At 39.8% G+C, this 13127-nt stretch overlaps 1 protein-coding gene across 1 annotated transcript in view; it reads left to right on the top strand.

Moving 5' to 3' along the window:
* Positions 1-13127, top strand: part of LOC124162973 (cytoplasmic dynein 2 heavy chain 1) — a 147398-nt gene that overhangs the window by 108865 nt on the left and 25406 nt on the right. Inside the window, exons 53-59 of the mRNA XM_046539753.1 lie at positions 4267-4375; positions 4608-4773; positions 6155-6347; positions 6622-6836; positions 7853-8086; positions 9123-9332; positions 10141-10354. Of these exons, the coding sequence (XP_046395709.1) occupies positions 4267-4375; positions 4608-4773; positions 6155-6347; positions 6622-6836; positions 7853-8086; positions 9123-9332; positions 10141-10354 (1341 nt within the window). The remainder of the gene's footprint in view (positions 1-4266; positions 4376-4607; positions 4774-6154; positions 6348-6621; positions 6837-7852; positions 8087-9122; positions 9333-10140; positions 10355-13127) is intronic.

Raw genomic sequence — 13127 nt, forward strand, 5'->3', positions numbered from 1 at the left:
AAGTTTTTTCGATTATGGAAAGTGCTAACATTAGATTAAAACCCATTGCATAGTACCCTGTTTTTCAAAAATTTTCCCCCCTGGTTTTGGACCCCCCCCAAATGAAATTCCTGGCTACACCACTGTCTAGCTTAGCAAGTGACGTGGCTAACTGAAAAAATTTTGTATCCCTGAAAGTTTGTAAGTTGAATTTTCATAAATAGAGGACTTACTGTTTTTAACTAAGCACATTACAGTAAACTCTCGATTATACGAAGCAGGATTTTACGAAGTTTTCGATTATACGAAGTGATAGTGCGGTCCCGGCGAAAAGCCTATGGTAAATACATGGTTCTATTCGATTATACGAAGTTTCGATTATACGAAATATTTTGAATTTACGAACCTCGGCACGGTCCCCAGGAGCGAAAGGCATTCGTTTATACGAACTATGGCGAAATATTTGTCAACAAAACTAGTTACGCCGGCGTAAGTAGCTAGAAAAATCAGCGCCTCCAACTGTGGTTCATCAAAAGTGTGAAATCGTAAATGATAGTGCAACTTTGGAGAGAAAGGGTTCGCCTAAAACCTCACGGTGGGAATTTAGGGGAAGTAACAGTTAAGTAAAATATCGCGACTGATATAATGCCCCTATTTTCGTGCCTATTCGTAAACATCGCATCGACAATACTTCGTAGTTTAACATGTCAGGAAGGTCGAGCGGGGTATTTCGTACACTCCTAATTAACCCTTTGCACTGCTGTGAACTTACCTGGTACGCTCGCAAGGCAGGCTGCTGTGAACTTACTTCGAAGACTACTTGACTACTTTTCGCCGAAGCACTTCGAAGGGTCCCTAATCCGGGACCCTTTCCTCGACGAGCTCACCCTCGCTGGCCCCTCTCTTCGACCCTCCGAGCGTGGGGCCTTTCTCCCCAAAAGTGACCGCTCTGACTGCATTTTGAAAATCTATCAATCAATGCCATCAACAATAATAATTGTTTGCATCGCACTCCTGCCTATCAGGCATTCAAGTACGTCTCTGAACCGTGTTTCTGCGATGAGGAATAACGACTTTGTTAACTTTGCTAAAATGGCCAAGTTAATAAAATTGTCATTTTTCATCGCAGAAACACGGTTCAAAGACGTACTTTATTTCCTCCACTACAATCGCAAATTGCTGGAAATCGGCCGGATTCCCTTTGATAGCGCATCATGAGGATGTTCTCGAGGTTGGTAATTGATACAACTAGCCTACTAGTAATTCTAGTGCTATAATATCACGGCTATGGTTGATTCGTTACGCTATACATTCAGGAAGCAGCAGCGGATAAAATCGCGGAGGAGATTAGAGGCTTAAAAGATGATTTTGAAAAATTCTTGGAAAAAGCAGGAAGAGCACAGCGCGCAACATCAAACGATTATATTGCCCTTGACGATGAACTCCGGGCTTGCGACAATGGGACGCTGGTACATGCGTCGGAAGAAGCAGCGGCCGGGACTAGTCATAATAGCAGTGACGACGAAGATGAAAGTGAAGTAATTTCACCAAATAAAAAAGAAGTACCCGCTGCCCTCCAAACATTAAGATATATTGATCTGGCTGACGAGTTAGGTCCCCAATTTCATTCCCATTTATGCAAGTGAGAAACCATGGTGGAAGCGGCGATGGAGAAGGGCAAAAAGGAAAAAAATAATTGATATTTTAGTAGTATCCTTTCGTGTATATAATAGCCTTCCTGAATAAACAACTTCAATATCTTAAGTATTGGGCTCTATTAACCACCAACTTATTTTTCAGTCTACTCGTAATGAAGACGCACTTCTAACCGTGAACTTTCTTCTCGCGCGTCTCCCCGTTTTCCCATGCCGAGAGATCTTTCTTTCCAAAGTCTTTGTTTACTTCCTCCCGCGGCCTTCTGCTGATCTTGCTGACACCCATCTTACGCATCCCAAACCCCTCCTTCCCCAGCATTTCCCATTCACTCCCTCCCCCCTAAGGTGACTGAGGTCGAGTGCGTCGCAAAAAATACGGCCCCCAAACGTAGACTGAGGCAGAGCTGAAGGCCATTTCACCACCCTTCTTTCTCCTGCCCCCTTCACTACTGTTCACCACTCCTTTGTGCTGACCACACTTCTTTCCTCAGGCGATCCCCATCCCACTCTTATTCACCCCACCCACTGGGAACGTTCCCCGTTTGTGGAGAAGGGCATGGTTCATCTTTACCTGCAACGGGGGTAAGTTATTAACCGGAGAGAGGCTGAAGAAGTATCTTCCTCTATCAGGGAAATGGTGCCGCGCTTATAATTCTCTCACTTCTTCTCTGCTGACGTTTCAATTGAAATTATTTTCTTTGCTCTTTCCTCACTATATTTATTTACGATTGTCGCGCGACTATTTTTTAGTGCTAAAGCTAAGAAAATCTTTTCTCTACGTCAATGATTCTTTGCATAACTTTCAATACGGAGGAGAAAGGGACACGAAAACAAAATGAGGAGAATGTACAGGTTTTCGCGGGTCATTTTTGGGAATTCACGCAAGTGAACCAATACTTCACACACGTTGAGAAATGATGAAACATCTCTTGTAGAAAAACAATCAATGCGGATAATAACGTTTCCCTCTTTATTTCTCCGATAATGGAAGATGTTTCTCCTGTCGTTTTCCGGTTGGAACCTTGCTCCTGTCGGCATAAAAGAAGAGAGAGAAATACTATATGAACATAGCACTTCACACCCGGTATGAATAATATGGTCCGGATGAAGAATAAAGTCTTTCGTAGCAACGTCTGCGAAATTTAGAATCGTAACTGAATCTCAACAAAAATAACCAATGGAAAAGATAGCACATTCAACTGAATATACAGAGTAACTCGAAATATTAACTTACGAAGGTTATTTTGGAAACGGGTGGAGGCCCTCGTTTTTCTTTTTTTTTCTCGTCACTGAGCGATAGAGGGCGACATAAATGGCGGTTAGGCCGGCTGCCGCTAACATTCCGTGGGTGCTGGAAACAAATATCTATCATACGTGAACTTTATAGTTGTTATTCGCTCCTAACCACATATTTATAACATTAAATTCTTATAATAAACTTTGCAATTCATTATTTGATTAAGTTTTCTAAACTTGTCGAGAATTTCTTAAGCGATCGTTGATGTTGAAGTATGAACAGGAAATGGGAATTTTATGGTGGTATAATTATTTAACGATTTTTCACATCATAAATCGATAGCAAAAAGCCTTTTCTATGAATTATACCGAGAATAACCACCGAAAACATTTAAATAAGACCACTAAAGACAAAAAACGGCGGAAGAAACAAAAGGGAACATTTTTTTCGTGACTTATGAAAAAGGTTTGAATTTACGAAACTCGATTTTACGAAGTGCCGATTTTCCGGTCCCACTGACTTCGTAAAATCAAGAGTTTACTGTAGTTACAACTGCGCAGACCACCAGTGGGAGAGGTTGAGGAAGGGTAGCGAATGGAGCGAGAAGAGAGGCGATTGGGAGAGTCCAATGTGGGGGATTGGGAGGTCACCACAATAAACAAATATAACTGTTTGGATGGTTAAACTTTCACTAATCATCCTGGCCTGCCCCCCTTAATTCTCACATTGAACTTCTCTATTTAATTTGGAAGAAGAGCCCTTACTAATTCCATTCTATCTGTGAATTCTGTTCTCTTACTTTTTATCTAGTATCTTTTCTTCGGGGGGATCGGGTTGGTGCGGTGGCTAGAGTGTTGGCTTCCCACCCGGTGGGCTTGGGTTCAAATCCCGGCAGTGGCAGAGAATTTTCAGAGACTGCCCGATCCCTGCTTGAGTGTTGTGTGGAGGACTTTTCAAGTGCAACACTCCGTCCGTTGGATGGGACGTTAAGCCGTGGTCCCCTAGGCGCCTTTCGTTGAGAGCAGACTAATGCCGATGCTGGGTTTCTCTCCACCCTTCCTTCCATACCCTTCCCTCATGGCGCGAATGATCTCAGCTGTCGGTCGCCTCCTCCAAATACAATACAATCTTTTCTTCTGTCTTATTTTTAGCATCCTCTTTCTCTGATTAGTACTTGCTCAGTCTATATTGCTTGTCCCCTTATCTTCTCAGTTTCCTCTCCTTGCGCACATTGGCCATCTCCACAAAAAATCATGGAGAAGGCCGAGACCCTTGACTCTCTCCCTACCCAAGGGCTTGTTCCTCAGCCTAATGGGCAAACTGATTTGAGATATGAGGATAAATATTTATATTTTATATATTATAAATATTTCTTATATATTTTGTATTTCCTAGGTACCTGGACTTTATACGGCTGAAGAATTTGAATCCATTGTTTCTCCTCTGAAAGAATTGGCAAACAATGATGACTATCCTGGATCTGTTTCATCTTATTTCACTGAGAGTATGTAATGAATGTGCATTTTATTATAAAGTATAGAGTTTAAATAGGCAGTTTTTCCTTTTTCAAATTTTGTTTTAGCATTAGCATGCATTTGAGGTTTATATTTGTGCAGCCGATAAAAGTATTTAAAAAATATTCACTCTCATGAAATCTTAAAAATGGTATGTTACTACACTTTAATGTGTGGAATATTGTCTGAACTGCCACCTGACCTTCATAAATTCTTTTTCAGGGGTCAGGAGTAACCTACATGTTATTTTAATAATGGATATCACAGACCCTGGGTTTGTCAGGAAGTTGGACAACAATCCAGCCCTAGTAAGGCAGTGCTCAATGCAGTGGCTTGATGCTTGGAGTGAAATAAGCATGGCCTCAATCCCACGCATGATGTGTGAAAGGTACAAAAGATTTTGTTATGAGGAGTTTTGTATTTTTTTCTTTTGCAATTTCTTGGGATCATGAGAGAATTAGGCCCTTATTAGACGAGGTAGCCAGGCGGTGTTGCCAGCGATAAAACTGGCTACTCAGCTCGTCATGGGTCATTGATTCTTATGGACCTTATTACACGAGGGTAGCCAGCGACGTAGCCACACTTTGGCGACTGACTGGCTACCGCGCCCCATCGCCACTACGGTTGCCACTTGCTACCCATACTGGCGATGCTGCATTGTAGCATGTGAAGCTTATTACACTAGGTCACCAGTCTCAAGTCGCCACTCGGTCAGATTGCACGACAAATATTTTTATCAATACGGAAAACATTTTGGCTACTAAACTGGCTACATAACTGGCTACTAGATTTGGTAGCTACTGTTGCTGGCGACGTCGCCTGGCTACCTCTTCTAATAAGGGCTTTATTCTTTTTGTATTATCTTTCATTCTGTGATTTTTTCTAATTTTCACAATTAAGTATTTGTATTTTAGCAGAAAGAATTTTAGTAGCATGAATTAAAATGTTTTTCAGAAATTATTGCATTTGATATCTACACTTACACCTTTGCAAGGAGCCATTAAGACAATGTAAATGATGGAATTATCTTTGGAGATAGAATGCTATTGGGTATTTGTTATTCTAATTCACCCAATAGGAGGATGCATGCAAGCTGTTACTGATGTATCAGCTGTGCTCAAGAGAGTTTCATGAATGATATTGTTGTGTCCGTAGACGTCCAGCCGCGCTCGTGGCGGCTCGTGAGTGCGGACGCATGCAGTGCGCCTGCACCCACGGGTACCAATGTACGATAAAGGACACACGGGTATAGGAGACGACTCAAAGTCACCTCCTCGCGACCTCTACACACTTGGGCGGACGCAGCGGTCGGGCTATCGCGAACCCCATGCATCAAGGCACGGCTTTGCGAAAGCGGAGCTGAGGTTGTGGTTTCCATCGCACGACTTGGGCTAGTGCTAAACAGGATGCGTTCCAAGTATAAAAGGGCGAGCATTCAGCTCAACAATTGTCAGTCTTTGGCCCAACGCTGGATCGTACCCTGTGGAGCACTAGCCTCCCAGTGACTACAGAGAGAGAGAGAGACTTGAGCTCAGATGGTAATAAATCCGTTACGTGTTCTCAAGTCTTGACTCTGATTTCTCCTGAGCTCCCCTGGTTGTAGCCCGGACGGTCCACGATCCCGATTTTCAGGGTCCTGGTCGCCCCTAGGGATGCAACAATACGTTTCATGTAAAAATATACATAATGTTTATTCATTTAAGTCTGCTTGGCAAATGAAGGATCATGAGTAATGTTGATTTATGAATTGTTCTGTACAAACATTTCAGAAGTGCCGATGAGATGAAGGGTAAACTAAATGAACTAGAAGGCAAAGTTCCATGGGAGTTATTTGGTGCTATGCATTCATCTGCTCCTAGAGGCTTGAGCACTCCATGGAGGTTCTTATCACTAATCAAAACGTTTCTTCACATTTTTGTCTTCAAGAAGGAGACCATGTCATCCAGGCAAGAAAGACTAAAGGTTGGTAAACTTTTTAAATTGATTTGGGATGTCGAAGGAGAAGGTGGGATAAGAGGAGGGTTTTAGGATAAGGCCCTCAAAATTTTGAAATTCTATTATTGCATGACTTTTTACTTTAGGTTGTAATTTTATGAGGTACGTTGTTTTTCCCTTGTAACCCTTCCTCCATTAATTAACTATGTTGTAGAACTGTATAACAGGACTCATAATTCCCAATTCTCTTCAGCATTAGGTCTTATATTGCATTAAAAATTTTCATTTTTTTAAATTGTAGGTTGGTGTTGCCAAATTAACTGAGGCGAGGTCAGTTGTGGATGGGTTGAAGGCTAAAGCAGCTGCTCAGAAAACTATATTGTCTGAGAAACAAGAGAAAGCTGGAGAAGCACTTCAGGCCATAGCTGACACTATGCGTGGTGCAAATGTTCACAAGGGTGAAATGGAAGCATTGCAAGAGAAAATGATTAAAGAAAACAAAGTCCTTGTCGAAAGGTATTGTGCATTTTAACCCTTTGAATTTTCATTTTTTGTAGGGCATTTCCAAATGTAGTAGAAGACCATCATACTGAGTGCTGTGACAAATAAAAATAAAACTAATAAATATGAAACCTGACTTTAATAATATGACTTTGAAGTAGGGAAGTTTCTCCAAAATTTAGTGGTATGGGTTGTTTGCTGTATCAGGGTTTTACTGTACATGAAAATCACTCATTTTAAGGTACATTAACTATAGCCAATGTCCATCATGGTATGCCTCTTTTTTAATTCATAGCATTCAATTGTGAGGAAAATTTGAATCAGTGAACTTCAGTAGTGTCTGAAATCCATTATATCCATTGTACCTTTCAATTTCAAAAACTTAAGCCTTAGTAAAATGACAAGGAGAGATGACTGCACGTGATTACATGTGTGATAAATGAAGGCTCTTAGATTAGTGGTACAGTGGAACCTTGATCTATTGTTTTTCAGGGGATGGATGAAAAAAATGATGAATGTGGGACTGTTAGGCTAGGTTTCCTATGTCTCAGGAAATGCAGGATTTTGGTGAATAATTATGATATTTGTTTAAGAATTCAAACAAGATTTTAGCTATTTACAAGAGTACAGTACTTTATCGAAACACTTAGGTCATATTGTTAATTCGACTAATAGCTCTTTCAAATATCCTAAAGGAACAAGCCACCTCGCTAGAAAATGTTTGCTCTCCACTAGGCATTTACTCTGCTATAATGGATTTCTGTCTGATGTAAAATTTCTTATCCATTAAACGCCATTTCCAGAACACGTATTCATGAGAGCGATTTGCATGTTATGCCTAAAACAACCGCTTTTGCTGGTGCGGTGTTTGCTTGTGAGATGGATCATAAAGGCCAAAAACCCTATTATTTCAAATGTTCCTTTCTAATATTATATTTTGAAATAAATGATGAATGCGGGGCCGATAGATCAGGGTTCCACTGTATTTTTTTTTCTCACTAACTTTTTTAGTTCCTGTTCTCTAACTACAGGAAAGCTGCAATCGATAACGAACTGTCGGAAGTGGAGCCTCTTGTAAGAGAGGCAGCTAAGGCAGTTGGTGAAATTAAATCCGAGGCTCTATCAGAGATTCGATCTCTGCGTGCTCCACCAGATGTGGTGAGGGACATCTTGGAGGGAGTGCTCAGGCTAATGGGCATACAGGACACATCTTGGAACAGTATGAAGACATTCCTGGCTAAACGTGGTGTGAAGGAAGAAATAAGGTGAGCTTGAATGTTAATTTAGGAATGGCATGGTTCTGCCTTTGCAATTCTCTGTTCCTCCAGCTCTTGAGCCTGAGTCGAAGACCTGAATCAAAGCTTGAGCCATGTAGAATCACTACCATAGTAATCTATGCAAAAAAAAACCTGATAACTTTTCTTGAGCAAAACTTATGTTGCTTACAATTGTGTAAAGTTTTAAATGAAGTGGTAGGAATCCAATCCCTTTGTGGATAACATGGTGTAATAACTTAGGTATTTTTTGCTATCACTTAACGATTCAACCCAAGAAGAAATTGTATGAGATCATGAAATAAAAAAGTGGTAGAGTACAAAGTTTTTCCTTACCATGTTTCCTGTAACTGAAGTACGCAATATCATCTACCCGACTCCTTCACTATGTCAGTAAGAGTACTTATAATTAAAGTATACCAGGGATGGCCTCGGTGATAACTTTACGGAGTCACCTGTGATGCACATATTGTGCAAAAAATCCACAGAGAAAAAATCATTCTCCTTGCCCGGGATTTTAACTCTGATTCCTCGATTTCCGGTCGAATGCTTTACCCACTTAAGCTACAGAGGTGTCATTTTCCCCTGTGGAACATTGAGGACTATATATGGTCTATACTATATATGTGGTCAAAGTTCAGGCTTTGCTCTCCAGATGTGGTGCTGTGCACACGATTTGGCCTGCTTGTGGCATCATTAGCTCAGCAGTCCATACCACCTTTTCCAGTATAGTCCCCAAATTTCCACAGGGGAGAATGAAGCCTCAGTAGCTTAACTGGCTAAAGCACTCTACAGAAAATCGGGGGATCCGGGTTCGAATCACAGTCAATATAACTACTAAAGTGCCACCTGAAAAATTTTAAACTTGAATTTTTAAAATCAGATTTTATGTGTAGAGTTAATAATTCGACTCCAGTGGACCCCTGTGTCATAGTCATCGTTAATGTGAAAGAAAAACATTTTTATTCTGTAAAAAAGTATAATTCAAAAAATGTTTTCTATGTTATTGAATCTCTCATGTCTACAGAGCTTTTGATGCACGTACTGTGCTCCGTGACAACCGTGAAGCAGTAGAAGAATTGCTACGAGAACGTGCAGAGTCATTCAATCCCAAAGTTGCCAAAAGGGCGTCTGTAGCTGCTGCACCTCTAGCTGCCTGGGTTCGAGCAAATGTGCGATTTGCCCATGTTCTTGAGAAAATTCGTCCTCTAGAGAAGGAACAGGCAGTGCTCAGCAAGTAAGCAAAATAAATGGATCAGTAGCCATTTGAATAGAGTAATTTTTGCATACTCCTTTACATATTTGTAAGTCATGGATACGAAAAATTTTGTGCGCACAAAAATTGACAGTAGAAATATCCTGCTAAAGAGATAAATCTGCGTTCAATAGTCACTGAAGAAATATTGTAATACAGTAAAACCTCTTTAAACTGTAGTGGAGGGGACCAAAATTTAGGCAATTTGATATATGGAGGTTCACTACATAGAGATTTTAGTGATATGCACCATTTTTCATATCAATTGGAAATGAAAGGCACTACTGTTTTTAAATCACGAAATTTATGCATTTAAATAAACATGCATGCATTAGCGAACATATATTTATTATTTAATGAGAATGCAAAGTGAGCACCATCACGTGATTTTTACCATGATTAGGATAGTTGTATTTCTTTTTATTCTTATTTACTGTTAGGTATGCTCTCATATGGAAAAAATGGCCATATCTAGTATTTAACATGAAAATTACAACATGATAAAGATGTATAAGAAAAAAGGGTAAAAAATAATCACTGAAAGTGTCAATCCATGTACATAATCGTGGCTGCATTAATGGTCTCTAGTTGTCTCGGTACGATTTGCGGAGGTAGTGAGGCTGTCTTGGGGGTGTATCCTTGGTATGAAGTATGGAGGTTTCACAAGGTAAAGAGGTTCACTACATAGAGGTTTTACTGTATATATTTCTGTGGTCAAAATAAATCAGTCATCAGCATAAATTTGAATGATTTTAGTGACAAGTTTTATTGAAATGGTGTTCGTTTGCAGAAACTTGAAGTTTGCTGAGCACCAGCTTAGTAATTTGGCCTCTGGATTAGCAGATGTTGAGGGAAATGTTCAGAAACTTCAGGCTCAACTGAGCACATTCTCAAGAGAAGTAGCAGAAACCGAAGTTCGTCTAGGTGAGGCCCAAAACACACTAAAAGCTGCTGAAGGATTAGTTTCTCAGTTGGAAGACGAGTACCAGCGTTGGAAAGAGCAGGTATCCCACATTTTTGTCTAGAAGTATACTTGTTCTATGTTGTTTTGTATTTTCGGTGGTGATGTGATGCATGTTGCTTGGCTGATTCAGAGTTGATACTGCGTTTAAATCTTCCTTTGTATACCAAGAGAAAAACCTGCCTGCCACATTGTCAATGCTGGAAATGATCAGCTGGTAGATGACAGAGCAAGCCCTTTCCAAGATAGGATGCTGAGATGTACAGAATTAAACATATGATGGTTCAATTCTTGACCCAAGGATTTTTTCCCTTTGCCAACTAATGAGAATTTAATTGCCATTCACCCTGCTGATTATTTGCGGCTTGACCAGGGTAATCATGCCGTGTGTAGGGAGTTACGGTGAGGGAGGATCAAAGAAGCTGCCACATCTGTCAACTGAAACAGCTATCAAGTGGGCTGCAGTAACTCATGGTCTGTCATTTGCAAATTGTGCCATGTACACCGTGTGGCACTAAGGACAGAGGGAATTTTTTTCCATTTTAAATCTCCATTCTGTCAAATTGCATTCAGTTCCCTTCCTGTAAAAATATCTTCTCTATCTTTTGGACTCAAGATGCATGTTCAGCGCATGTGTCTGCTGCATGGTGCCAATGGAGGGGTGGGGAAAGGTCCACCTTGTTTACAGCTTGCCTCACGTTTCCTTAAATTTTTAATTTTTATGTATACATTCTATTTTTGCTTTGTACATGTTAAAAATAGAAAATTTAGTGTGGAGCCTTTATGGAGAATTGCCCCTGGCCTCCATTCATGTTGGCAAATTTCTTTTTGAAAATAAAAAACACTTGTCCCACTATGGGGTGTCCCTTATTGTCCGACTTAAAAGGTTAAGATAATGAGCAGCAGGAAAAACACTTGATTAATTTTTGAAGATTTCTTCGACAGATGACCAATCATAAATTAAGAAAATGTTATCTATGATCTTTAAGTGTGAAATATTATTTTATGCTTTCCCGGCGAATAATGTGGGTAAACTTTTCTCGGGATTCCCACTGGGTTAATGTTTTTATAACGGCCGACGTTTCAAGTACCGTCTCGGCACTCATCATCAGGGCTGGATATTGATTTATTTAATGTTTTATAAAAAACTTATCATTGTAAAACATTAAATAAATCAATATTCAGCCCTGATGATGAGTGCCGAGACGGTACTTGAAACGTTGGCCGTTATAAAAACATTAACCCGGCGGGAATCCCAAGAAAAGTTTGCCCATCTTTAACACTTTGACTGCGACTATTCAGGTGCCGTATGATCCAAAAATGCGGAAATTTTTTTTCTCGCCAACAGGTCTGAAATTGGATGTAATGAACAGCCAGTATCGCCAAACTAAAATTTTCAATTTTTTTTCGGTAAAATTAGATAATTTATTTTCCACGTCGATCGACGTGGTCCGCCGTTGACGATGGTCCGTGGTTATGCAACCCGCATCACAGAGTGTTGTGAATTCACTAATGCTTAAATGCATCTTATTTAGACGCTATATATGGATTATTTAAACAATTAGATAGTTAATTTGTATTGAATTACTAGCCTCGTACCATTTACTGAATATTTGAACTCGGAATCCCATCTGACGTTCTTTTTTATCGTACATTTTTTACACAAAACATTTTTGGACGTTCACCTTAGCTTGGGGGAATATACATTTTGATGTTGATCTTCTGCACATATTTTAGGTAAATACCGGTATTAGGTACTTTTTATGACTAGTCTCATTATACTTACCTTGGAAACCAATCTTAGACCTTTAGATCTTTTATACTCCCCACTTGAATGGTTATTCACTCGACGGTTCTTGAAGAGTGGTGGAAAAGAGTAGAGGTATAATACTATTTATGCACTCCTCTATGTTGAAAATACAGTAATAAATTGGTAAAAGTTTAATTTCTAGGATAATATGTATTTAACTCGGATTAAGATTAACAATTTGCATTCTTAGCTAATAAAGTAATAAAAATTGAAGGACTTTTACAAATTGTTTATCAGGTTTTATGACCATTAAAAAAGAGATCGTCAGTAAATATACAGGAATATGATAAAAACACTCACGTAAACAAACAAATCTGAAACATATCCTCCAAGCATGAAACACGTAATTTAATCCATCCTTCCGTGAAACACTTTGAAGCACTTTTCTAGGCAAAGAGGAGGATTTTCTGCGCAATCAGGGCAGTGGTATAGTTTGCTGGCGTTTTCCTTTTTTTGTACGCACCCGGCAGTTTTTTGTTTCCTTCTATCCCCTTTAGTTGTCATGGGGTTGAACTTGGGAAAGTGCATCTCTAGTGGTTGGGTATTTATTTGGGAAACAATGACATTTTCCTGAGTCCGGCCAAAACTGACAAGTTTTCCTATAATACTGAGTCTATAACTCTGTAGACTCATTTTCTCTCCCTTTGAATAAATTTTGTACAGCTGAAAGCTGTTTAGTAACATTATTTGCATAATATGGAGAGCAACCTTTTTATACCAACGCAGTGTCTTTTTTGAGGTTATGTGGTAGGACAAGAGTTGATCTAACACCACCCATGAATTTATTATATTCCCTCACCGCTTCTGGAACCCACCTTTCAATTTTTCTTTTTCTGACACAATTCACCAACTTTCCCGAGTGCTGTGTACTAATCATTGCCACCTCCCTTTTGTCCTTCCATTTTAGCACACAAACCCTGTCGTCCGACCACATTTCCACCACTTCTCCATTGTTTATTTTTTTCCCAGTAACTTCTGCGGGATTACATTTCCGATTACTCCTCAA

The sequence above is a fragment of the Ischnura elegans genome, chromosome 7, assembly GCF_921293095.1.
Source record: "Ischnura elegans chromosome 7, ioIscEleg1.1, whole genome shotgun sequence".
Taxonomy (NCBI): domain Eukaryota; kingdom Metazoa; phylum Arthropoda; class Insecta; order Odonata; family Coenagrionidae; genus Ischnura; species Ischnura elegans.